The sequence below is a fragment of the Myotis myotis genome, unplaced genomic scaffold, assembly GCF_014108235.1.
Source record: "Myotis myotis isolate mMyoMyo1 unplaced genomic scaffold, mMyoMyo1.p scaffold_m19_p_3, whole genome shotgun sequence".
Taxonomy (NCBI): Eukaryota; Metazoa; Chordata; class Mammalia; order Chiroptera; family Vespertilionidae; genus Myotis; species Myotis myotis.
The window spans coordinates 27277510-27301990 of NW_023416335.1; the positions used below are offsets into that span (position 1 = coordinate 27277510).

General features: G+C 41.8%; 1 protein-coding gene across 4 annotated transcripts in view; it reads left to right on the forward strand.

The window, feature by feature from the left end:
- Nucleotides 1-8525: 8525 nt before the first annotated feature.
- Nucleotides 8526-24481, forward strand: part of TUBGCP3 (tubulin gamma complex associated protein 3) — a 93528-nt gene continuing 77572 nt past the window's right edge. For 3 of the 4 annotated variants that reach the window (XM_036297521.1, XM_036297519.1, XM_036297520.1), the window contains exons 1-3: nucleotides 8527-8802; nucleotides 18658-18765; nucleotides 22230-22297. In XM_036297521.1, the coding sequence (XP_036153414.1) occupies nucleotides 8727-8802; nucleotides 18658-18765; nucleotides 22230-22297 (252 nt within the window). In that variant the 5' untranslated portion in view covers nucleotides 8527-8726. Of the gene's footprint in view, nucleotides 8803-18657; nucleotides 18766-22229; nucleotides 22298-24481 lie in introns of all 4 variants that reach the window. The other variant, XM_036297523.1, reaches the window with a different exon arrangement.

Sequence of the window (24481 nt, forward strand, 5' to 3'; positions counted from 1 at the left end):
GCTGCCTCTCACTTTTTCTTACTGACGGCAGAGTGGAGCAGTCTGGCAAGCATTCTGAAAATGAGATGGACTATTCCAACAATAGCTTTTTTCAGTAAAGCAAAGATTTAGGACTAGTATAGGAGAGACTTATTTGCAGAATTATGAAAATTGTGTTATTAACATAACACTTATTAGATTTGTTCTCTAAACCAATTGATCTGATTAAGCTCCAATTCCAGTGTCTCAGGGCTGCAATTCAGATCCTTTGGCCAGCAGAGGGCAGCACTAGGTTGGCTCATGGAGGCTGGTCCCAAGCAGGACCAACATCCTGACCGGACTCTACTAATCACCTGGTGAAGCTCATCTCAGGCCCCTGAGGGGCACTGGTGGCCTGGCTCTGTAAGTCATGAAGGGTCTAGTGGGCACGAGAATAGAAGAAGGGTGCCCTTTCTTCTTCTCCAGGCTTCCTCTCTGGTCCTGTGCATGTTTACAGAATGGAGAAAAAAGTTGGGACAATTCTGAACCAAATACACATTTTCTCAAGTAACTCATTCCACATAGTGATCCGGTCAGAAACTGATAGTGCAGGTTTTTTTTTTTTTTCTGCACCGAACACATTAATTGCTATCTTCAAAAGTATTTCTGACTGTATGTCCTGCAGCAAAAATTACAAATGCTTTCCTGGAAGCTAGATGAAATTACAGAAAAATCTTAAGTTTTTATGCAACACACCAGTGACTTTTGGGAAGAAAACAGTGCTCACCAGGGGAAAAAAATGCTGTGCTTTAAAAAAAACCACACATAAATAAATAGCAGCTTTGTGACATGGTAGAAGTCAATTGGTAAAGATTTTTTAATATACAATTTTATATTGAGTTTTTATCTCTTAATTTTTAATAGTATTAAAATAAGTATTAATATATTTATAGACCATTATTATTTAAATAGAGATTTTAAAATTAGATTTCAATTGGTAACATTTTCGATAAAGACATAGAGCGATTGTCTGCTCCAAATTCATGACTTTACAAATGGAATTTTGGAAATAGAGCTTAAGCAGTGACTTTTTTTTCCTGGAAATCTGTTAGTGCAGCGGTTCTCAACCTTCCTAATGCTGTGACCCTTTAATACAGTTCCTCATGTTGTGGTGACCCCCAACCATAAAATTATTTTCGTTGCTACTTCATAACTGTAATTTTGCTACTGTTATGAATCGTCATGTAAATATCTGATATGCAGGATGTATTCTCATTGTTACAAATTGAACATAATTAAAGCACAGTGATTAATCACAAAACAATATGTAATTATATATGTGTTTTCCGATGGTCTTAAGCGACCCCTGTGAAAGGGTTGTTCGACCCCCAAAGGGGTTGCGACCCACAGGTTGAGAAACGCTGTAGTAGAAGATTCTAGGGAGAAATGCTAATCTGAACAGAAAAGTTAGACAGTTTGACAGTTAAATAAGAGGGTTGGAGTGTACATCTGGAGCAGAGCAAGCAAACAAAATTCCCACCACGCAAGCAAAACCAATTTCTGTCCTTTCCTCCCTCCTTCTTGGGCTTCCTTCCTTACTCCTTCCTACCTGCTTTGCTTTCCTGAACATTACTTTTGACCCCATTCTTTTTTTTTTTTTTTTTTTTTCATAGGTCGATGATCAAGCACTGAGCCATGCCGGCCAGGCAAGACATCATTTTTATTTAGATGCTGCATCTGGTCCTTCCAATAAGGCTATTTATGGACACTGATATTTGAATTTCACATCATTTTCATGAGTTACAAAATACTATTCTTCCTTTGATAAATATTTTCAAATGGGGCATACTGCCTAATAAAATTCCAAATAAGGGTCTTTCCTCCATGTACATGAGTTGCATTCCTTGAACACTCAGTATAAATTGAACCAAAAAGGTACAGCCAGGTCTATGAACATGTTTTTTATCTATGTGAACATCTGGCATCAGACAGTTCACCAGATGTGTGAGCGATGGAAGACTTCTCTCCTGTGAGTGGCAGGACAGCAAGCATTTTCCCTGCTCACCAAATGTCAGCAGCCTCCCACCATCACTGTGAGGTGCAAGCAACCTCCCCAAATAGCCCGAAAGGGTGGACCCATCTCCAGAATTCCTGCAGCAGGAGACAGGTGTGGTTTAAACATATTGATGAGAATGCCTACCAGCCTCCCTACTCCGGTGCCAGTGGACATCGATGAGCTCTACAAACATTCACTCATTTCATCCTGCAACTATGCCGTGGGGCGAGTTCTATTACTATTCATTATTTTAGAAGTGAAATACTGAGGCTCTGAGCAGTTAATTACTGCCCCAAGGCCACAGAGTTCATGGCAGAACAGGGATTCCAACCCGGGCCGTCTGGCTCTACATCGGGCTCATAACCCCCACCCCATCCATAAGCTCCTCAGAGGGACATCCAGCATTGAGAGCATCCACCAGGGAGGCGTCCAGTTCTGTGCTGGGGTCCTGCCCCAGCATGTCCAGGGGTCCCCAAAGGTGTGGACGGAGTCGGCGAAGAAGGAATGACACGGAGACAGTGTTCAGTTGATCAGCAGCCTAGCCAGGATCTCCAGCCAAATTCTGGTCTGGATCTCCAGAGAGGTTCTGCTTAGGATCTCCTGCCAGGGTCTGTGTCCATGTTCTCTTGCTAGGTTCTCCAGGTTCTCCAGCCAGGCTCTGTAGCCATGTTCCCTCGCTAGGTTCTCCAGCCAGGTTCTGTCCAGGTTCTCCAGCCAGGTTCAGTCACCAGGTTCTAGTCAGGTTCTCTTGCCCATTTCTGTAGTCAGGTTCAGTCCAGGATCTTTTGCCATGCTCTCTCCAGCGAAGTTCCTCTGTCTCTAGAGAACGTTCTGTGTAGGTTCTGTGCCTAGGCTCTGTCTCTCTAGTTCTGCATTCTAAGTTCTGTATTCTAAGTTCTGGCTCTCTTGGTTCCGTATTCTAAGTTCTCAGACCCCATTCTTAAACCAAAGATGAAAAAGTTAAGTGTGATACATTTGTGAATGTGATTAACATTTTGGATGGTTATGTTGAACTCTTAGCAGCTTCTGAGCTTAAAACCAAAGCAAAATAAATTTGCAAAATAAATATAATTAGTAATTAAATAAAATGATCAGGAAAGAACAAGGACTAGCCCAGTTTGAGGTGAGGTACATTCCGAAACAACCTGCATATAAACACCAGGACAGCCTTGGAACCTGCAAAGACGAACATAGCTGTTACCTTGGAGTGTAAATCTGTGACTGCTGATGGAGGAGCCTGAAGTGTAACAAAATTAATAAAATACTAGTTTTGTTTTTCTGATTGGAAGGCAGGCCAGGAGAATTAAATGATTCCCCTTTGTAAGCAGCAGGGCCGCCCTGTCTTTGGTTTCAGTGTTCTGTCTGTCCTTTAAATCTGTTGCTTTGAAACTGCAAATTGAGTTTGGATACAATGGACTTTAGAATGCAGATCTTGCCTTGGGAATATCTACACAGTAATTTTATTTTATTTACGTTATATGCTGGCTGTTAATTTAGTAAGGGCTTGTCTAAGAGTGTAATTAGTGTAAGTTGAAGAGTGAACGTGTGAAACACAGGACAGAGGCACTTGGTTGTGATTCTGTACTTCATATGCTATAGACTTGCCTTTTCTATTCCTGCTGTATCTTTAAAAATACAGTAAATGAATTTTATGGAGAACGAACAAACAGTAGCGGTCGTGCATGATAGGGCTCTAGTCCATTCAGCTGTTTTGTGAGGCACAGCAAATATAAAAACGTGACAAAGGACGAATGTTGTTCTCTACTCTGCAGAGGTGCACTGAATTCTGCCGCTGCCAAGGTAATTTATAATAGATAATTATAGAAATAAATGAGCCGTCCAGTCACTCATGTGCTTCAAATTAATCACTGAGCACAAAGCTCCGTGCGCGGAGGGGACGGGGGCGTAAAGAGCCTCATTCAATGCCTGTGAGGACTCAGCTCACAGCGAGGGCTCCTGGAAGAGTTTGCAGCTGAAGGTTTTGTGGGCAAAAGAGGCTTCCTATCTCCTTCACATTATTAACTCGGTGAAGTATTTGCGAAGGGGGAATAAGCACTCTAATCATCCGTAAAACTAATTAACTTCTTTTTTTTTTTTCAAATGTCTTATCAGATTTCTCCTTTGTAGCTTTCCTCCAGTTCCTCAGGACTCAAGGACTCGAGACTCAAGGAATCAAAAAATGCATTAAGCAATCAGACATGTCTTCGAAGGAGAGGTGCCTTTGCAGCCCTGAAAAGCTCCAGTCTCAGAGGCTTGCACCAGGGATTTGAACCCTGGGTCTTCCCCCCGCTCTCATCTTGGATGGGCTGTTTATAACTTTAGCTTGAGTTTCCGCTTCTGTAAAATGGGGTGAACAGAAGTGACCTTGTGAAGTTGTTATGAAGATGAGAGATGTAAGTCTACTGTGCTTGACCCAAGAGCAGCTAGCACGACTGATGTAAAACAGCAATGGTGCACGAGGTGGTTCTAGTGGCCAAACAGAAGTGTGTGACCTGCAACATGGAGGACACAGAATTCCTGCAGATTTGGCCCCGAGAGGCCGGGGAGTCAGGAACTGGACAGAGATGGTCTGGGCCCCAGAATTTTATAAGGCTTATTTGGCACATGGTAAATACTTTTTTTTATTATTATTATTAGTTAAGGTATTACAAATGTGTCCTCATCCCCCCCCATTAACCCCCAACCTCCCCCCCACACACAAACTCATGCTCCCATCCCCCTGTTGTCCATGTCCATTGGTTTGGCTTATATACATGTATACAAGTCCTTCGGTTGATCTCTTCCCCTTACCCCCGCCCTCCCCTACTTTCCTTCTGGGGATTGATACTTTAATGGAAGTCAGGCATTGTTACGGGCAAGTCTGGTCCAGTGAGTGCTTCACCAAAGGTTTATAGGCCCTGGAAGGAGAAGACACGTAAGCCCACTGCATTTGCCTGGGGATGATGAGGTGAGGGTCGGGGGGCAGAGGAGCTAATCAGGAGGGTCTGCCCAACTGTAACTTCAGTGTGACTTCAAAGGTGTTGCCCTGTCCTTAATCTTGGAGGTAGGTTTAAACTTCCAACAAATTAGAACCTGGCCCGTGCCGACCTCAGAGCCCTACACGCTCGAAGCACGCAACAGCCTTCACTATTTGCTTTCAGCTCATTTCTTTTAGATAGAGAGTTCATTGATCCCTACCCCAACCCCAGACAAGAGCAAACGAACATTCAACCAGTTTATGAGTGAACTGGGAAGATAAAGTTCACAGTAAGTGCACTATTAAATGAGGGAAATATGAGAAGTGACAAGATAAGAGAAGGATTAAAATATTAGCCATAAAATCCTGTGTCCAAATGAAGATATTTCATCACCATTATGCAAAGCCATTTGTATTCTCTTTTTATAGTGTTTTAAAATTCATTAACATACTTTTAGAATTAAAGGAGCAATGTTGCCCTAGCCCAGGGGTGGGCAACCTTTTTGTGAGTGCGTGCCAAAACCAGCAAAATCTCTGACTCAAAATTTTTCTGCGTGCCAACCCTAATTTTTTGAGAACATGTTACGCCTACTTGATATCGCTTAACGTGTACATATGTGAAGAAGCTTGAAGAAATAATAAAATACATTTGAGTGACAAAAACAGTATATGATGATGAAAAATACATTTATTTTTTAATGTATACATGTACACTGATAGTCCGACAGAAAACTTAATGACTCTGTTTGATATTATCAGTGGGACTTTTGCTGCTGCATCACTGATGACAGAGATTTTACATCAGGTTTATATTTCGTGACCTTCAGAGATATGCACGAGCTACTACTTTCATCCGTCAGGCTACTCCTATTATGAGACTTAACAAAATTCATCACTGAGAACAAAGATTCACAAGCGTATGTGGATGAAACCAAAACACTGGACGGATCTAGGAAGGCAGGGAGAGTTAAGGCAGAGGCATAGAAATTGCTCTTCCCCTCTCTCGTCAATCATGTCTATGGTCTTTAAGAGAACTTGTTATGTAAAATTATTTATTTATCTAAGATGCACCTACACTGAATTGGTCTGAAAAATTAAAAAGTTGATATTAAGAAAAAAATTGTAAATGGAATATTATAAGAGAGGGTTTCACATGCCAGTAAAAGTTACTGGCGTGCCATATTTGGCATGCATGCCAGGGGTTGCCCACCCTTGCCCTAGCCAGTTTAGCTCCATGGATAGAGCGTCGGCCTGCAGACTGAAGGGTCCTGGGTTCGATTCCAGTCAAGGGCATGTGGCCAGGTTGTGGGCTCAATCCTCAGTAGGTGGTGTGCAGGAGGTAGCCAATCAATGATTCTCTCTCATTATTGATGTTTCTATCTCCCTCTCTCTCTCCCTTCCTCGCTGAAATCAATAAAAATATATATTAAATATAAAGAGGCAACGTTCCAGTTGAACACCATACTAAAAAATGTAATATGCTTCAAACATTCTAAGTATATAATTCTGAGCAGTAAAAACAATACAGGCAAAAACAATTATAGAAAAGAGGGGGGTAGTGGCTTTCCTTTGCTAATGTGGAGAGATAGGTGAAAGCAATATTTAACCCCAGTGATATTTAGAGGAAAGCCTTGTCCAAAGTTAACCTTGGAAAATCAATTTCAATTTTAAAAAAGAAGAAACACTACATACTCAAAACAAGATAACAGAAAGAACAGTGGTTCAAAAGACTTCTTGACTTCAAAGTAATTTATTCATCTACTTACAATGTTTAAATGACATTTTCCGGAAATATATGACTTTTCAAAGCCTAATTGAAGTTTCTTTCTGTTGATCTGATGTCAGAACAATAAATCATTATGATTGAGAAAAAGAAAAGTTAATCTTAATGTGTAAAATATTTGTAACTTGAAAGGTTGTCCACTAGTTTTAGTCAATCAATCAGAACATCTATACTAATAAAAAGGTAATATGCTAATTAGACCAGGAGACCTTCTGGGAGACCTTCCGGATGTCCTTTCAGACAAAGCCATGGTAGCAGGGCCAAGGCAGGGGCAGTTAGGGGTGATCAGGCCAGGAGGGGAAGGCAGTTGGGGGCAAGAAGGCCGGCAGGCAGAGTGGTTAGTGGCAATCAGGCAGGCAGGCAGGTGAGCGGTTAGGAGCCAGTGGTCCCGGATTGCGTGAGGGATGTCTGACTGCCGGTTTAGGCCTGATCAAATTTCGTGCACCGGGCCACTAGTCCTCCTTCCTATATTATAAAATCATAATATGCAAATTGGACGGTGGAATGACCAGTTGCTATGACTTGCACTGACCACCAGGGGGCAGACGCTCAACACAGGAGCTGCCCAGTGGTGGTCAGTGTGCTCCCACAGGGGGAGCACTGCTCCGCCAGAAGCCGGGCTCATGGCTGCCCAGCTCAGTGGGGCAGCAGCAGGGAGCCGGCCTAAGACATCAGTTGAACATCCCCTGAGGGCTCCCAGACCTCAAGAGGACACAGGCCAGGCTGAGGTACCCCCCCCCCCCCCCCCCCGGCCAGTGCACGAATTTCGTTTTAGTCAATCAGAACATCTTTACAATAACTGAGTTGGGTACTGATATACTCCCATGTCTTCTGAAGGCTGAGGCTTGGAATTAGAACAGATCTTCCACTACATCTCAAAAGGCCCCCTTTAAAGTACCATCTGACATCGCTGCGCTCCAGCAGGATGCCTCAGGGTGGTCCTGTTTGTAAGACTGGGCATTCTCCTCTCACCCTGGAAAGTGAGATGTAGACATTTTTCTCCTACTCAGCTCACTTAGTTGTTGAAAGGTGATTTTTTTTTTTTTTCTGTTATAGTTCAGGCCATGTAGAGATATAAGTTCTTTTTATCTTAATCCCCAAATCCCTGGAAAGAAATTTAGGTTGGTCCAAGGTGGGATAATCTACTGTAGCTTCCAGGATCCCACACCTTGATCAGTTAATGTGTGTATTGCGTCATTTGTTCCTGAATTGGGCAGTTCCCAGTACCTGTGGGTTTTCTCGCACTCACGTTTAAGTGTCTATAATTGTCTTTAAAATTACTTGCAATTGTCTGTTTATCCGTTTCTCTTTGGGCCTTTCCCTTCTCTTCATCTGACTGCCTCCAATGACTATACCCTAGTTACCTGGGATTAGGAGAGTGAGGAATGGGGCTGGGGATGGTGAGAAACCACATCCTGCTCTTGTGAAAAGTTGGATAGTATAGCAGGATAATGTCAGCGCCCAACCAAATGTTAAAATTATTCAATCCTATATATCTTTAAACAGACTTCTTACACCAAAAGTGTGACTCGAAACTTTTTTTTTTTTTTTAATTATGGACTATAAAAGCGCTCCTGGGCACCAACCAGTTTCACAGCAAGTCAGTGACCGCACCTTTTGGGGCCAGAGCACTTGGAGCAACACGTGCAGTCAGCAGCTGGGCGGTTGGTGCCGGAACTTTGCGCGCCAGGCGGCGGTCAGCGCGGGGAACCTTTAGGCTAGCGCACAGGCGGCCCCGCGCGCCCGGAAGAAGCGGGGCACTGTGGGAAGCGCCCGCAGTTTCGGCGGGTTCCGTTAAAATGGCGCCCTTGTCGCCGGCGGTTCCCGCGGGGCCTTAGGTTTTTGGGGACACCGGAAGCCCGTGGGGCACGTGGCGGGCACAGGCGGCGGGGCCTCCTGAGCGCGCCGGCCTCGAGGCTGGCGGGCTCGGGCCGGCGGCTCCGCGGGGCCCCCGTGGGCAGTCTCCGGCGAGGATGGCGACCCCCGACCAGAAGTCGCCGAACGTCCTGCTGCAGAACCTGTGCTGCCGGATTCTGGGCAAGAGCGAAGGTAGCGGGGCTGGGCCGGGCGGCTCGGGGTCCGAGGCGGGGCCTGGAGGCCGCTCCCTGCGAGTGCCGTTCGGAGGCGTCCCAGGGGCTGGCGGGGCGGCCCCAGGCTCTGCAGGCCGGCAGTGGCGGAGCGGGAGGGGCGCGGCCGGCCGCTGGGGTGCTGCTGCCTCCCGGCCGAGGGAGGGGAGGCCGGGGTCCCCGGGCAGAGGGAAGGAGGGCAGGGCCTGGCGTGGGCTGAGTCACCGCTCCCCCCGCGCCCAGATCCCGGGAGGGAAGCCTGGGAAGACGTCAGCGCGCGAACCGCGTCCACCTTCTCTGAAGCCCCAGGGCGGGCGGGCGGGCGGGCGGGAGAGCGGCGGGCTGGCCCCGCCACACGTCTGTGACCGCGCTGCGTGCGGCCGCGGAGGGGCTGTCAGGCGGTGCGGCCACGTCAGGTGCCCCTTCCCTTAGGAAAGGATCGCAGGTTTGAGTGTGATGCACAGTGGGTGCTTATGACCTGTCCCTGCCATGCGTTTCTATGAAGGGCTGAGGGCTGGATTTCATGCAAAGCTATTTCTGGAGAGCGCACAAAGCGAGCGAATACTGCTACCCGCACCCAGTTCTGTACAGTATGCAAAGCCATTCTGTGGTCGTGGTACTGTAAACAAAAAAGGGGGGGAGACTGTATGTCGTTTCTTGATATAATCTTTTTTTTTTTTTTTTGGCGGGAGGGAGTGGGGAGTGGGGATGCACCATGAAGGAATTTTCTGGGTAATCGTAGCAACTAGGTTACTTATTCCTTAAGCACCATAATGTGCAAAAGAAATCGTGCAGTGTTTTCGAGAAGACTTGAAGCAAAATTCCGTTTCAAATAGTAATTTATGATTGTGTACATACTTGTGTCACGATTTATGACAGTGCACATATTTTATTTGGTGTTCTGTGATAATGTTATGGGCAAAAGATGGCATTTTGGGGGGTCAGTCTGTTAAATGGCACTGACTTCACATATATCTTGCTACTTATGTGAAGGTTCACTCTGTCGAGAACTCTTTGGGCACCCCCACCCCCAGGCACTCCGCTAGGTGCTGGCGAGGCAGAGCTGCACAGACAAGGCTTCCCTCTTGCGCGCTAGTGGAGACCTGGTACAGTAGGTAAATGGATAATGTTAAGTAGTGATAAATGCTGTGATACAACTACAGTCGTGCAGAGGGGTGCTGGGGGAAAGCCTGTGAGGAGAGACTTAACGCAGACCTGAGTGGAGGGAGGGAGAGAGGGTGGGCCCCGGGAACACCTGGGGGGGGGGGTCTGGGTGGAGGGTGCAGTGGCCGTGTGATGGGTGTGAATGTGCGGTGTGGGCTGCGTGTCCTCCGAGTTCCCCGTCTGACTTGCTGTTTCTAATCGTGGAAGAAACCAGAGAGCGAACGGAGGCTGTTGGTTGTGATGCACTCACTTTAGCACCAGTGTTTGCCTTATGCCGTGGACCTTAACTTGTTCTCAGGGATAAACCCCACGTTCCCCGTGTTCACAGCTGGACTTTGGAGGCACTCAGGAGGTAGCATGATGTTTCTGAATTTTAAAAGAAGTTAACTTTGAGACTTCTTTTGGTTGACTTACTTTCTTCTCTTCAAGGAGGTTGAAACACCTTTAGCAGAGTGCTGCATCTCTATTTAGAATTGTGTCTAAGTTAAGAATAAATAGGCTCTCTAGGATATTCTGAGGGGATCCATTAACGATGATGGTCTCTTTGCTCTGGACAAGTAGGGTTGTCAGTCATTATATTTGTAATTCCAAATACTGCTATTAATAAAGAATTTACAAGTATTTATTAGCTTGCCTTGTCCTATTTTAATTCATCCTACCTTACCAAAGGAGCAATATTAATTGCTGCCTTTATTATTTTGACATTAAAATTTTTTTCTTTTCATTAGTGTGTATTTTATCTGGTAACTAAGTAGAATATTTGATTAATTTCTTCATTTTTTAATGACATTACAGTTTGCCTTATGCTTTTTTAATACTATGAAATTGGGGTATAATAGACACTTGTTACTTTTAATGTGAATTTTATGAGTCAATTTTTTATAGATAATTAAAAAAATTTTTTTACAGTTGGTTTCAAGAGATTCAGAAACAAACCACCTACCTTAAATAGTGCTTGACATTTTTATAAAGTTGTATAACCATTATTTCCTACCTTTCCCAGCTTACAACAGCTGTGAATTTGTTTGAAACAATTTTGCCAACCAGTGACAGGAAAATTCTCTCTCCACATCCCTGCCCCTTCCCCAGAGCACATTTTACTTATTATATCTTTGGAAACAATTTGCTTGATATTATAGTGTTTCAACTCTGTCAGAGGCAATACTCCTTTGCATACTTTGTAATTCACGTTCTAGCTGCAAGAAAAAGGAGAAATAAAGGAATTTTTATTAGATAAGTATTTCAACATAAATGCTTAAGTACGACTGTGGTACACTACATATTAAAGTAAGGTGATTGCCCTAATCTGTAACACCTCTGAGTGTACTATGAGCCATGGTTCAGACAGATAAAGGAAGGGTGTCATGTTGATTCATGGACCCACAGGAGAGGGAGAAAGAGATAGAAACATCAGTGATGAGGGAGAATCATTGATGGGCTGCCTCCTGCACGCCCCCTCACCGGGGATTGAGCCTGCAACCTGGGCATGTGCCCTGACCGGGAATTGAACTCCGAGTTGTAGTCCATGCTCAACCACTGAGGTACACCCAATGGGCTTAAACAAAAACTTTTAGGGTTCTTCAATCATAAGAGTATAAAGGGACCCCAAGACCAAAAAGTTTGAGGACTGCAAATCTAGAGCAATGTTTTTTATTTTGTTTCAGTTTTAGAGCATTGCTTTTCAACTGAAGCTGTGCATCAGAATCATCTGTGGTTACACAAGAAACTGGTAGCATTGATTGTGGCAAGGGGAACTGGTGACTAGACAGTAGTCCAGGAAAGAGGACGTTATTTTATTCTATCTTGGTGCCTTTGGGATTTGAATTCTCTAAATGTGATACTTATTCAACATTAATTTTATGGATCCCATCTCCAGAGATTTTGATCCTCTAGATCAGTGGTTCTGAACCTGTAGGTCGTGACCCCTTTGGCGGTCGAACGACCCTTTCACAGGGGTCGCCTAAGACCATCCTGCATATCAGATATTTACATTAGGATTCATAACAGTAGCAACATTACAGTTATGAAGTAGCAACGAAAATAATTTTATGGTTGGGTTACAACATGAGGAACTGTATTTAAAGGGCCAGAAGGTTGAGAACCACTGCTCTGGATCTTTTTGTAGCTTAGCATCTGAAACATTAAACACACAGTCATTCTGACCTTCGTCTGGCATGGGGAATTGCTGGTTTATGTGCTGGACAGTGTTAGTTGGCTTTCCTTTGCAACTCACTGTCCCTTTTCCTGTCCTTTAGAAAAACAGCATCATGTACAGAGGAGATGCAGGATGGCAGAAAGTTTTCTTGCCAAACAATTCAACTTTCCCCCCATCACTTTCTGAATCCCTAGAAAGCGTACAGTTGTAGAGTTTTTGTATTCACTTGAGCTGTGCTTACTTTTGTGCATTGAGCTCAGTTGTCTTCTTTTCCCTGGGATACCAAAGGCAACTGTCTTTCATTTACAAACTCTTGGGTCCATATCTAAATGTTGGAGCCTTCACATTTGGGACTGATCTGCAGTTCCATTGCATTTCTTGCCCTGGTTTTGCATTTCCTCTAGTTCAGTGGTTCCCAACATGGGGCACATGCCCCAAAGGGGGACAATTTAATTTTAAGGGGGGCAATTCCAGAACAGTGAATTTTTTGAATTTCTTATGATTCTAGGGGCCTCATATTCAGTATATAAATATATATTGTGACATATTTATGCATTATATGTTTTGAAACTTTATTTGCTACTTTTTCATATTACTTCATATTATTATTATTTTTTTAAACAATTTAGTGATTTCTTCCTCAGTACTTCAGCTGTCCTTATGTTCTTTTATTTTTCTCTTTCATGGATGCCATATTCTTAGGAAGCTTGTTTAGACCAAGTTAATGGCTTTTAGGCTTCCTCCACATGAATAGGAGTTTACTTTTTGAATAATAAGAATTACATGTCACAGGGGGGCATCAGGATTTTAGAGATGCTTAGGTGGGGCATGCCCCCCCCCCAAAAAAAAAAAAGTTGGGAATCACTGTTTTGTTCCTTTTCTGCTTTGCAGCCAGGGGTACTTTCTAGACAACAAATCTAATCAGATCTGTTAAAGAGACTTAATTTGTTCTCTATCTGTAATCTATAGGATGAAGACCAAATTATTTTGCTTACAGTTAAAAACTATGGGTGCTTTATTGAGTTGTGATTTTCATGGCTATAGTAGACAGCATGCACTTAAACAACATTTTCAGTTTAATAAAAATAACATTTATTGAGTATACTATATTATTACACTCTGAGATAGTGTATTTAATTTACAAATGACTCAGGGAGGTTGGAATAATTATTGTTAACCTCATTTTATTGGTGAGGAAACTGGGCCTTGGAGAAATTAAGTAGTTTGCTCACTGTCACCCAGCTAGTGAATTGTAGGGCCAAGATGGAACCCAGGTCTCTGATTCCAGAGCCTGTTATCTTGAATGAATTCATTCCTACTCTTCTGTGTAGAATCTGACTGCTTATTTCTCATTGTGCTGACTGAGGTGGGAAAGTCACAGCCCTGCCGGAGATGGCCTCTCTCCTCTGCCCTCATCAGCTTGTTTTGTGTTAGCAGCACATCTGCCTCTCTGGAACTTGTCACACAGTGTATCCTTGATTTCACTGGTGTCCAGTTCTTAAAGAAATGTTTTCAGAGGCTTGGCAGAGGACTATTACCTGCTTCCCTTTCTAGTCTCCTGATAATCACCCACCCTCACACATTCCAAGAGCAGATTGGAGGTGAAACTATAATACATTCCTTTGCTACTTTGTGGTCAAAACATTGAATACTTTAATTTTTAGTTTGGATTAAAGAGCTCCTCATTTGGAGCTCTTGTTGAAATGACTTCGGTTTTTATGGTTTAGATTTTAGAATCCAATGGCATTGGCCTCTTTTGAGGAACAGTGTACCAAGTAGCTCTGTGAGTCTTAATATTGTGTCCTTTTCACCGGTTTCTTTGGCTTTTCACAAGGCAGGCTCTACCTCTTTTAAAATTCACTTCCTTAGAGAGGCCTCCCCAACCAACCTATTTCATGAAGTCTTCCCTGTAATTTGCCACCGTGGTGTCCTGCTTGTTTCCTAAGTAGCTCTTATCACAATCTAATTACCTTCTGTATTTATTTGCCTCCCCCCCCCCCTTTTTTTTTGGTAGTCTCATTAAGGCCTTGTTGACCACTATTTCTCTTCTATTCTTTGGGCCTGTGTGGTATTTGGCATATAGTAGGTGCTTAGAAATTATCCATTGAATTACAGATTGAGTTTAGTTATACTTAAAAGCTGAACAATACTTTGGTAGTACTAAACTAGAAATTTGTAGTTGACATTGTTTGATATTTCACACTTTAATCTCTGATGAAGTCCAATTTATCAAAATTTTAATGGATCACAATTTTGCTGTCTTATGTAAGAATCTTTGTCTAACGAAGTCACAAAGATTTCTTTCATCTCCCCGCCCCCCCCAAGAGTGTTGTAGTCTTATGTTTTACAGTTATTATCATCTGAGAGTTTATTTTGTATATGGTGTGTGTTATAGGATGAGGTTCTTTTTTGAGTTTACCAAAGAAAGCATTTTTGTTTTTTAACATTTATGTAGTTTTTACCTTTTAGACTAAAGGTTTTTAAATTGGAGTTTTAAATTGATACCTTGGCTTCACTCCAGACCAAGAAAATCATGATTTGTGAAAGATGGGTTTTAGAATATTTTTAATGAACTTTTAATTTTAGAATTTCAGATTTACAGAAAAATTGTAACAATAATAAAGAGTTCCCATATACCCCACAACCTTTCCCCCATTATAAGCATCTTACATTAGTATGGTATAATCTATACCGGTGGTTCTCAACCTGTGGGTCGCGACCCCTTTGGGGGTCGAATGGCCCTTTCACAGGGGTCGCCTAAGACCATCGGAAAACACATATATAATTACATATTGTTTTTGTGATTAATCACTATGCTTTAATTATGTTCAATTTGTAACAATGAAATTGGGGGTCACCAGAACATGAGGAACTGTATTAAAGGGTTGCGGCATTAGGAAGGTTGAGAACCACTGATCTAGACTAATAAAAGGGTAATATGCTAATTAGACCCAATAGACCAGACATCTTCCGGATAACCTTCCTGACAAAGCTGGGGGTGTGGCCGGCCTGCAAACTGCCGGTGGCCCCTCACCCAGTCCCGCCCCGCCCCCCAATGGGGACTCCCATCCCGATCCGGGGTCCCTTTCAGGGCAGGCCAGCTGACCTCCACCCATGCACCAGGCCTCTATCCTCCTATATAATAAAAGCCTAATATGCTAAGTGTCCGGTCGTCTGGGCCTCCATTTAATCAATCAAAGCATAATATGCTAATGATATGCTAAGGCTGCTCAACCACTCACTATGACATGCACTGACCACCAGGAGGCAGATGCTCCAACTGATAGGTTAGCTTGCTGCTGGGGTCTGGCTGATAAATCAGGACTGAGCGAGATGGCTGGACACACCCTGGAGCCCTCCTGCAGTGTCTACCCAGCTGGCCCTTCCCAGCCCTGATAGTGCACCGGTGGGGTCCCTCGGCCTGGCCTGTGCCCTCTTGCAATCCGGGCTGAGGGACACTACCCCTGAGTGCACAAATTTTGTGCACTGGGCCTCTACTTGTATATAATAAAAGGGTAATATGCAAATTGACCCTAACAGCAGAATGACCACTGGACCACTCACTATGAGGTGCACTGACCACCTTTGGTCCCTTTCCCTGTCTGTCAGGTACCAATCACCTGATGGTGAACGGGGAACCGGGGGTGGGTGGTGGCAGGGTGCGGGGCCAGCTGTGGGCAGCTGGGGAAGATGGCCCTGATTGCAGGCCAGGTCTAGGAACCATATCCGTGCATGAATTTCGTGCTCCGGGCCTCTAGTTGTTATAATGATATATTTATATTAACTAAACTTCATACTTTACATATATTTCCTCAGTTATTACATAATGTCCCTTTACTATCCTAGGGTTTCATCCAGGATGTTATGTCACCTTTAGCTTTCATGTCTCATTGGGCTCCTGTGGCTCTGACAGTTTCTCAGACATTAACAATATTTTTTTGATGACCTTGACAGTTTTGAGGATTGAAAGTCAAGTATTTTGTGTCATGTCTCAATTGGGATTTGTCTGATGTTTTTCTCATGATTAGACTGGGTTTATGTGTGTTTGGGGGGAAGATCCCAGAGGTAAAGTGCCTTTCTCATCATATTGTATCCAGAGTACACACTATCAAGGTGGCTCATTGCCATGGATCTTGATCTTGATCACTTGGTTGAGGTGGTATTTGTCAGGTTACCCCACTGCGTAGCACTCTCTCCCCTTTTTATACTCTACTCTTGGGAAGGAAGCTACTGTGCAGCCAGTTATTAAGGAGGGCGTGTTAATATTTTATACACCTCCATGAGGGGCTAATATCTACAAAAATTTTTTTTTATATATATATTTTATTGATTTTTTACAGAGAGAAAGGGAGAGAGATAGAGAGTTAGAAACATCGATGAGAGAGAAACATCGATCAGCTGCCTCCTGCACATCTCCCACTGGGGATATGCCCGCAACCCAGTTACATGCCCTTGACCGGAATCGAACCTGGGACCCTTCAGTCCGCAGGCCGACGCTCTATCCACTGAGCCAAACCGGTTTTGGCTACAAAAATTTTTTAAGTTATGTGGGATCAATGGTAATATACCTCTTTCATTCCTAAGTTTGTTTCTTTTCTTATTTTTCTTGGTTACCAATTTATGTTTCTCAATTCTATTAATTTTTTTTTGGTTTCACTGATTTTTTTTCATATTTTTGTTTTAAATTTTATTGATTTTTGCTCTTATTTTTATTATTTCCTGATGCTTACTTTGAATTTAATTTGCTTTTCTTTTTCTAGACTTTATTGTATAAGCTAATATTATTGATTTGAGACCCATCTTCCTTTTTAATAAAAGCATTGTATATTATAAAGTTTCCTCTAAACACTATTTTAGCTGTATCCCACACATTTTAATGTGTTGTATTTTCATTCAATTAATGATATTTTCCAATTTCCCTTGAGACTTTCTCTGGCCAGTGTATTAAGTAGTAGTGGATTAATTGACTTTTAAATATTTGAGGATTTTTTTAGATAACATTCTTTTATAGATTTTTAAGTTAATTCTATTACTGATAGGTAACATATTTTGGATAATTTCAGTTATTTTATATTTAATATGGCTTATTTTGTGACCCCCCCCACCCCTGCCCCCCAAATGTAGTTTGCCTTGAGGAGTGTTCCATGTGCATCTGAAAAGAATGACCTTGACCTTTGTTGATGGATGGAGTGTTCTGTAACTTGGATGTAGTTGGGTGTTGTTGTTGAAGTCGATATGCTGGCTCACTTTCCCATCTATTTTTCTGACTACCAAGAACGGCACTTCTCATAGTGGAGTCTGTGGGCTGGGGATTTAGTTTTGTTACTGGTTTTTATTTGGTGTAGGATTTGGCAGCACTGCAGCGCCGTTGAGCTTTAGTGGAAAGGTGGAGCTGGATGTAGGAATTTTCACTCCCAGTGTGGAGGTGGGGGTGGGGAGGGAGCTGGATCCTTAACGTTCTGTCCTCTACTTTTATTTCATATTCTTTTCTCTCTTGGTGTTCCATTCAGACCCTGTTTGGTTTGCTTGGGTAGGGCAATCAAGCAGTTGTCAAGGATCCAGGAGTCAGTTTTCTATCCAGACTTTCAGCCAGTCCTCCTTCTGCCCTACTTCATCCACATCTTCTGAGGTACTGAGTTCCCTTTCTGGAGCCTCCCTGGGCTTCTTTGTTTCTTGGCCTTTGTCTCCCCTAACCCCCTTACCCCAGCAGGCATGGAGCTTCAGGTTTCACTGTCCCCCTGAATCAGCTCCCACCAGCCCATTTGCTTTCCAGCTTCTCACATTTTGTTGACTTCTCTTTTGCATTGTTTCTGCCTTGTTTTCTTTGCCCTTATTGATTTATGACTTAAAAAATACGAACAAACTTTGGCCCTGGCCTGTGTCACTCAGTTGATTGGAGTATTGTCCTGTGCAGGTGAAAGGTTGCTGGTTCAATTCATGGATTAGGGCACATACCTAGGTTTGGGTTCAGTCCCTGGTGGGGGCGCATATTGTGACTTTTCCTGTTCCTTTAAAAAAAAATGATTATCAGTCCAATTTGTTTTCTATCTCTTAGAAATTTTTCAGATTATCTGGCCTGCTGCTGTCTCCCTTTCTTATTTTATAGAACTGTTATTTAGTTTATTTATTCATTTTGATTTCTCAATAGCTCTTCCACCCTCTCATTTTAAAACCTTGGGAGGGTGGAAGGTAAGTACATGTGCCAGTCCACTATCTTGAACTAGAAGCTTCAGGTGATCAAAAGTGATTGGTATGCAACAGACCAAAGAATTTCTGAGGGAAGGGGGTGGGAAGATTAACCAAAGAATTTATATGCATTATGCGTAACCATGGACAGAGAATGGTGCAGTGAAGACCTGGAGAGGGGTAGGGAGTAGGATGGAGGGGATCAATGGGAGAAAAAAAGGATACATCTGAAATCCTTTCAACACCAAAGATAAATTTTTAAAAATTAAAAATAACCTTCAAGACAAAAAAAAAGTGATTGGCAGTAATTTGCATTCTTTTATTACCTTTCAGCTGATGTAGCTCAACAGTTCCAGTATGCTGTGCGAGTTATTGGCAGCAACTTCGCCCCAACTGTTGAAAGAGATGAATTTCTAGTTGCTGAAAAAATAAAGAAAGAACGTACGTATTCTTCCTAAATGTTAAAATGTGTTGGATTCATAAACTTGCCAAACCTTAACGTGCACGCACACACACACAGGGTGGGGCAAAAGTGGGTTTACAGTTGTTGGTATGGAAAATAATACATTAATAAATAATAATACAAAAATAAACTCTGTACTCACCACTGTTAACCTACCTTTGCCCCACCCTGTATGTAGTTCCTAAGGCACTATTATCTATTTATCTATATGTTTCTATGTATGTATATGTATATATGTGTGTGTGTGTATGTTAAAAATAAAGACAATTTAATTCTGTCTTTTGTTAGAACATAGTGTAAGAGAATTGTTTAAATACTATTATAACAACACTAGAGTCCTGATGCATGAAATTTGTGCACAGGGGCGGGGGGGGGGGGGGAGGGGTTCCCTCAGCCCGGCCTGTACCCTCTCCAATCCGGGACCCCTTGGATTTGAAATGGGCTTTGGCCTTATTTCTAAGTGTGCTGGCAAACCGGTAATGACATCTTCTAGATCTGTTCTTGGCACAGTTTCCCACCCTAGCTCTTGTATTATTAACTATTTGGCCACTGATCTGTGTGGATGTCCTTTTTCAGAACTGTGTAACTGAGCTGGATGGTGAGGTAGCAGGTGCTAGAGTTGAGGCTGGGGCATGTGAGTAACTGGATCTGGCCATGGCTACATTTACATGTTTAGAGGTTGATGAGCAATGCAGGTCTGAAATGATGATTCTGCTGATATGAGTCACTTAGTGTGTATGTCTTATTTAAGGTAGAGAGGTAAAAATGCAGTATTTATCCAGCTATCTATATATATAAAAGGCTTATTTGCAAAGTGTCCCCTCGGGAGTTCGACCGGGAGACCAGGAGTTCAATCGCTTGCTATGACGTGTGCTGACCACTAGGGGGCGGCATGAAATGAAGGAAGGCCCTGGCTGGCAGCCGGGGAAGGGAGGCCCCAGCTGGCAGCCGGAGGACGGCTCAGGCCAGCAGCTGGAAGACCCTGATCGGCCCGATAGCTGGCAAGGCCTAGGGACCCTACCCGTGCATGAATTTTGTTCAGCGGGCCTCTAGTTAACTTGTAAGAACTTATTTTTCTTTCTTATTATAAAGCTGATATACAAGAACACTGTACTCTGTTCTTAAACACTGATGATTATTACATTCTAGATTATTTTTACATTTTAGGTTATTTTATATTTTGTATTATTAATGAGAACTCCATCTGTTTATTGGATACTACTTTAACAGACCAATCCTTTTGCAAATTTACATTTCCAGGCCTCCTGGTGAGCATGCTACACATATGTGTAGTAGCTAAAAAAAAGTTTGAAATTCAGACTTAGAGAACTGGCAGCTACATTGTTGCAGTATATGGCAAGGAAGTGTTGGAATTTCTTTTTTTAATAAGAAAATACTAACCATGTACAGTCTTTTTCCTGTGTATCTTCTGTGTTTTTGAAATAAGACTTGCTGTATATTGACACAGTTTGCCTTTCTGCCCATTCCCACCAGGTGTTCACAGCTTCTGTTAGGTACCCCTGCCATTATCCTCCTGGAGTCCCCAACACTGATGTAGCCCAGCTATAGTTCATAGAATGTTATTGATGGCCCTCTAATGTAATGGTCATCATTGATCTATCATTTTTCAATAATTCTTACACATAGTTTTTATTTGATTAGTTTTTAAAAAAATATGTTTTTATTGATTTTAGAGCGAGAGGAAGGGAAGGGGAGAGAGAGATAGAAACATGGTTGAGAGAGAAACATCGATTGGCTGCCTCCTGCACAACCCTGCTCTGGGGATAGAGCCCGAAACCTGGGCATATGCCTTGACTGGGAATCAAACTGGTGAACTCTGGGTGCATGGGTCAACACTCAACCACTGGGCTACAACCAGTCAGGCTGAAATTTGGTTAGTTTTTATTGGATGATTGAGTTACAGTAGTTTTGTTCTCTGGAATAATACAAAAAAGTTAAATTTTCCATTTTATGTGGCTCATGTGAAGTATGAAACGCTAATATGTTTTATATTGAAACAAATTGCAAAACTTATCATGTGTGATAAAATTTAACACCTATTAGTTTCTTAATTTTTCACATTGGTGAGTGGAGTACATTGTAACTCAAGGTTCGTTTTGCTATGTTTAGCAATCTATTAGATGAAACTTTTCTTTTTTTGGTAAATATTCTGTGTTCATTTTTATTTGTATTGGTTTTGTTGTCCTGTGACTAATTTTATATCTGGAATTAGTGTCAGTCTCATTCTATAGAAATGCATTCTTTAATTTCATGGTAGTGTTTATTTGGAGTATTTTTTATATAAGCTTTAAGAGATAGTAAAGTATATTAAATTTTAGTTGCATTAGTTTTGTTGAATGCATTTTGTAAGAATGCATTTTAAAGATAGTTTTACCTTTTGGCATAGGAAGACTTGAAAGTGGAGATGAGATGAGGATGATGTAACCTCTGGTATGTGGTTCATATAATCAGTACATGATACCAGCACCATTTCCTAGCTAATAAATATGAGAAAGTGTTGAATGTAAAGTCAGTCATGGTCTTTCTAAAAATGAATTTGAACATTCAAAGCTCAGTGAGTTTAGCTGATGAAATTTAAGAAAGCAGTCCTACTAAATTGGGATAAATAAACACAAAGGTTACTTGGAGAAGCTCTTAGCTCTCTTTTAAAAATGGTGCCTTTTCTTGTGGGTGTAACAGGGCTTCTTAGAGAGAGATGGTGCATGAGTATTATAGATGTGGGTGAGCGGGGTCTCTTCCCTCAGGGATCCAAATCCTGTGTGTAGTCTTCTTCATGGAACAGAGTAGAGCATGGACTTCTCATTTGTAATCGGGAAATTTGTAAGTGTAGTGGCAAGCATCTGAAATGCTTACTAATAGAATGAATTAATGGGTGAAAATTAGCTAGTAAGCTGTTTTGATTTTGATTTTGAAACAGTAATTGGCTATTAATTTTGCTGTATGTGTTAACAAAAATGCTTTGAATGTATAGTTTTAAGTCAGACTATTATGAACGGTATATTTTTTTGTTACTACCCTTTGAATTTAGGGTTCCAAAGATGTTTTTACTTCACATCCCTCCCTCCAGATAGCAATTATTAACTATGGTAGTTAAACTGATGGTAAGAAGAACTACATTGTACTATTTATTCATATTTGTAGATAGAAACTAAAAGGTCTCATCATTTTTTTACTTGAGTTAATTTTTACATAAACTATTTGATTCCAAACTAAAGTTGTCCATATTTTCCAAATGTCATAGAGATTACATGAATTGACCAATTCACAGAGCTGAAATGTCACTCATTGTCTAGTTTTTTTTTGATTCTTAAGCTCAGGATTCTTTTCAGACTCGAGTTATTTGTTACTATAGGTGAAATAGTATAAAAATGAATTTTGCTGTATGTGATTAATATGCTTATTTTCTTTTCTAACTTTACAGTTATTCGACAAAGAAGAGAAGCAGATGCTGCATTGTTTTCAGAACTCCACAGAAAACTTCATTCACAGGTATTCACAAGTATTCTGAAAGCCATTCCAGTAATGGTGAGGCCGTGAGAGTGATCTGCAAACATCTGAACATTTTTCTGTGATATCATTAAACTTTCTGTATTGAATAATGGCTTTTAATTGTGGATGGAGTTTGCTTTTTAAAAGATTTTCAATGCTAGAAGTGAGTTTTAGCTGTATTTAGTGATACATTGCTTATAGAGTTGAAAAAGGCTACATTGGGAAAGTAATCAGACTTATATACACAATAAGTATGTTTTACAGAAGCCTTAAATCTGTTACTGGGAGGAAGCACATTGGTATAGCAGCAAAAGCTTATCTTGTTGATACACTTCATTGTTTATCCAATCCTAATTTGTACTGGTACAGTGAATAATTTAAAAATTGATTTTGAACATTTTGTGATTGGACGTTGATACTTGCACACAGTGGTTTTTCTAACCTATTTTTATAAAAGACTGCCAGCCTATACACCAATAAATTAATTGAATAATAGGGTGAGATTTTTGTGATCCTAGTTTATCTAGCTGTCTCTACTTTTTATGGAGAAGAGAGTTAAATCCAGAGAAGTTTAGTATTTTGCTTAACAAATATTAGGGTATTACAGCAATAAAAATCACTGAATTGCACCTAAGGCTGCTCATAATTAACTCATTATTTTTCAGGTCTTTTATTTATTTGTAAAAATAAGCTTAATTTATTTTGCTGACCACTTTGATTCCTTAATTCAACTTGATTTACCTAGATTCACTGTTTTAATTATGCTTTTTCATCTCTGATAATATTTACTTTGCTGGTAGTAATTCTTACCTACTTCACCACCTCTCGTTTCCCTTTCCCTGTGCAGTTGCATCTCAGTGTGCAATCCCTCTATCAAACGCTCTTCAGCAGACTGACCCTGGCTGTTGAATTACCTATTCTTCTATGTTAAAAAAAAAAGTTGACACCACCTTTAAATATGTTGCTTACTAATGCAGTTTTGGGGGTTTTTTGGTACTTTCTCCACTCTCCACCCCGTATATATCTTTGTTTTTCTGAAACAGCTGAGGATCTAACCCAGGACTGTTGCTGCACAGGTAGAACATCTGCCGTGTTCTTGATGCCTACTAGGCATTTTTATGTAGCCGCTCCGTAGGAAACACTCATAGGGGCTTGCAACTTGGCATCCTGGGAACTGAAAGGATCATACTTAAAGACTTCATACTCCTAGGAGTCCATTCACATCCACCCACATTAAACCTGCTTCTCTTTCCATGTTCTCCCTTTTGATGAATGATAACACCATTCATCGATTGCCAAAGACTAGAAATCTGGATGTCATTTTGACTCTACCTCTCTCCCCAAATTTGATCTGTTCCCAAGTCTTATTGATTGTTTCTCTTATCTGTTCCTATGGAGTCAGGCAGACCTGGGTTTGAATCCTGGCCTAAAGCTTTGTGGTTAAGTTATATAACTTTCACCTCCGCTTCATTTATTTATGGAATGAAGAGAATAAAGCTGTGTCTCAGTGTGGTTGTGATGATTATGGGATATGATGTCTGTAAGGACTTGTCCCAGCAGGTCTCCTTTAAATGACAGCTGCTGTTGACTAACTGCCCTCTAACGCTTAAAGGAAACGGGATTGGTAGAGAGAGCCCCAGAGGCTCAGCTTATGGGGTTTGTCACAGTTACCTTAGCAGATAGTCAGAGAATCCCAGCTGAGCCTCTGGTCATTTCCTAAGGAGGGCCTCTGTGTCTTGGTTTTATCTCCCCTGTAGTCCATTCTCCATGGGACTGTCAGTAAGTGCATCCTTCCTGCATGGAATCCTTCAAAGGCTGCCTATTGTCTTCCCTTAAAAATCCGAATTTCTTGGTACAGCATACAAGGCATCCTTTGATCTGATCCTTCATTCAGTTTTCAGTTTCTATTCTCATGTCTGGCTTCAGCCAAAATTATTTCTTTCAGTTCCGTGAAGAGGCCATGCCTGTCCCCCTTTTCTACCTTTGCATCACCCATCTTTCTTTTTTTAAAATTTTTATTAAATATATTTGTATTGAATTTAGAGTGAAAGGGAGAGGGAGAGAGGGAGAGAAACATCAATCATGAGAGAGAATCATTGATTGGCTGCCTTCTGCATGCCCCCTAACTGGGATCAAGCCCACAAACCAGGCATGTGCCCTTGACCAGAATTGAACCTGGGACTC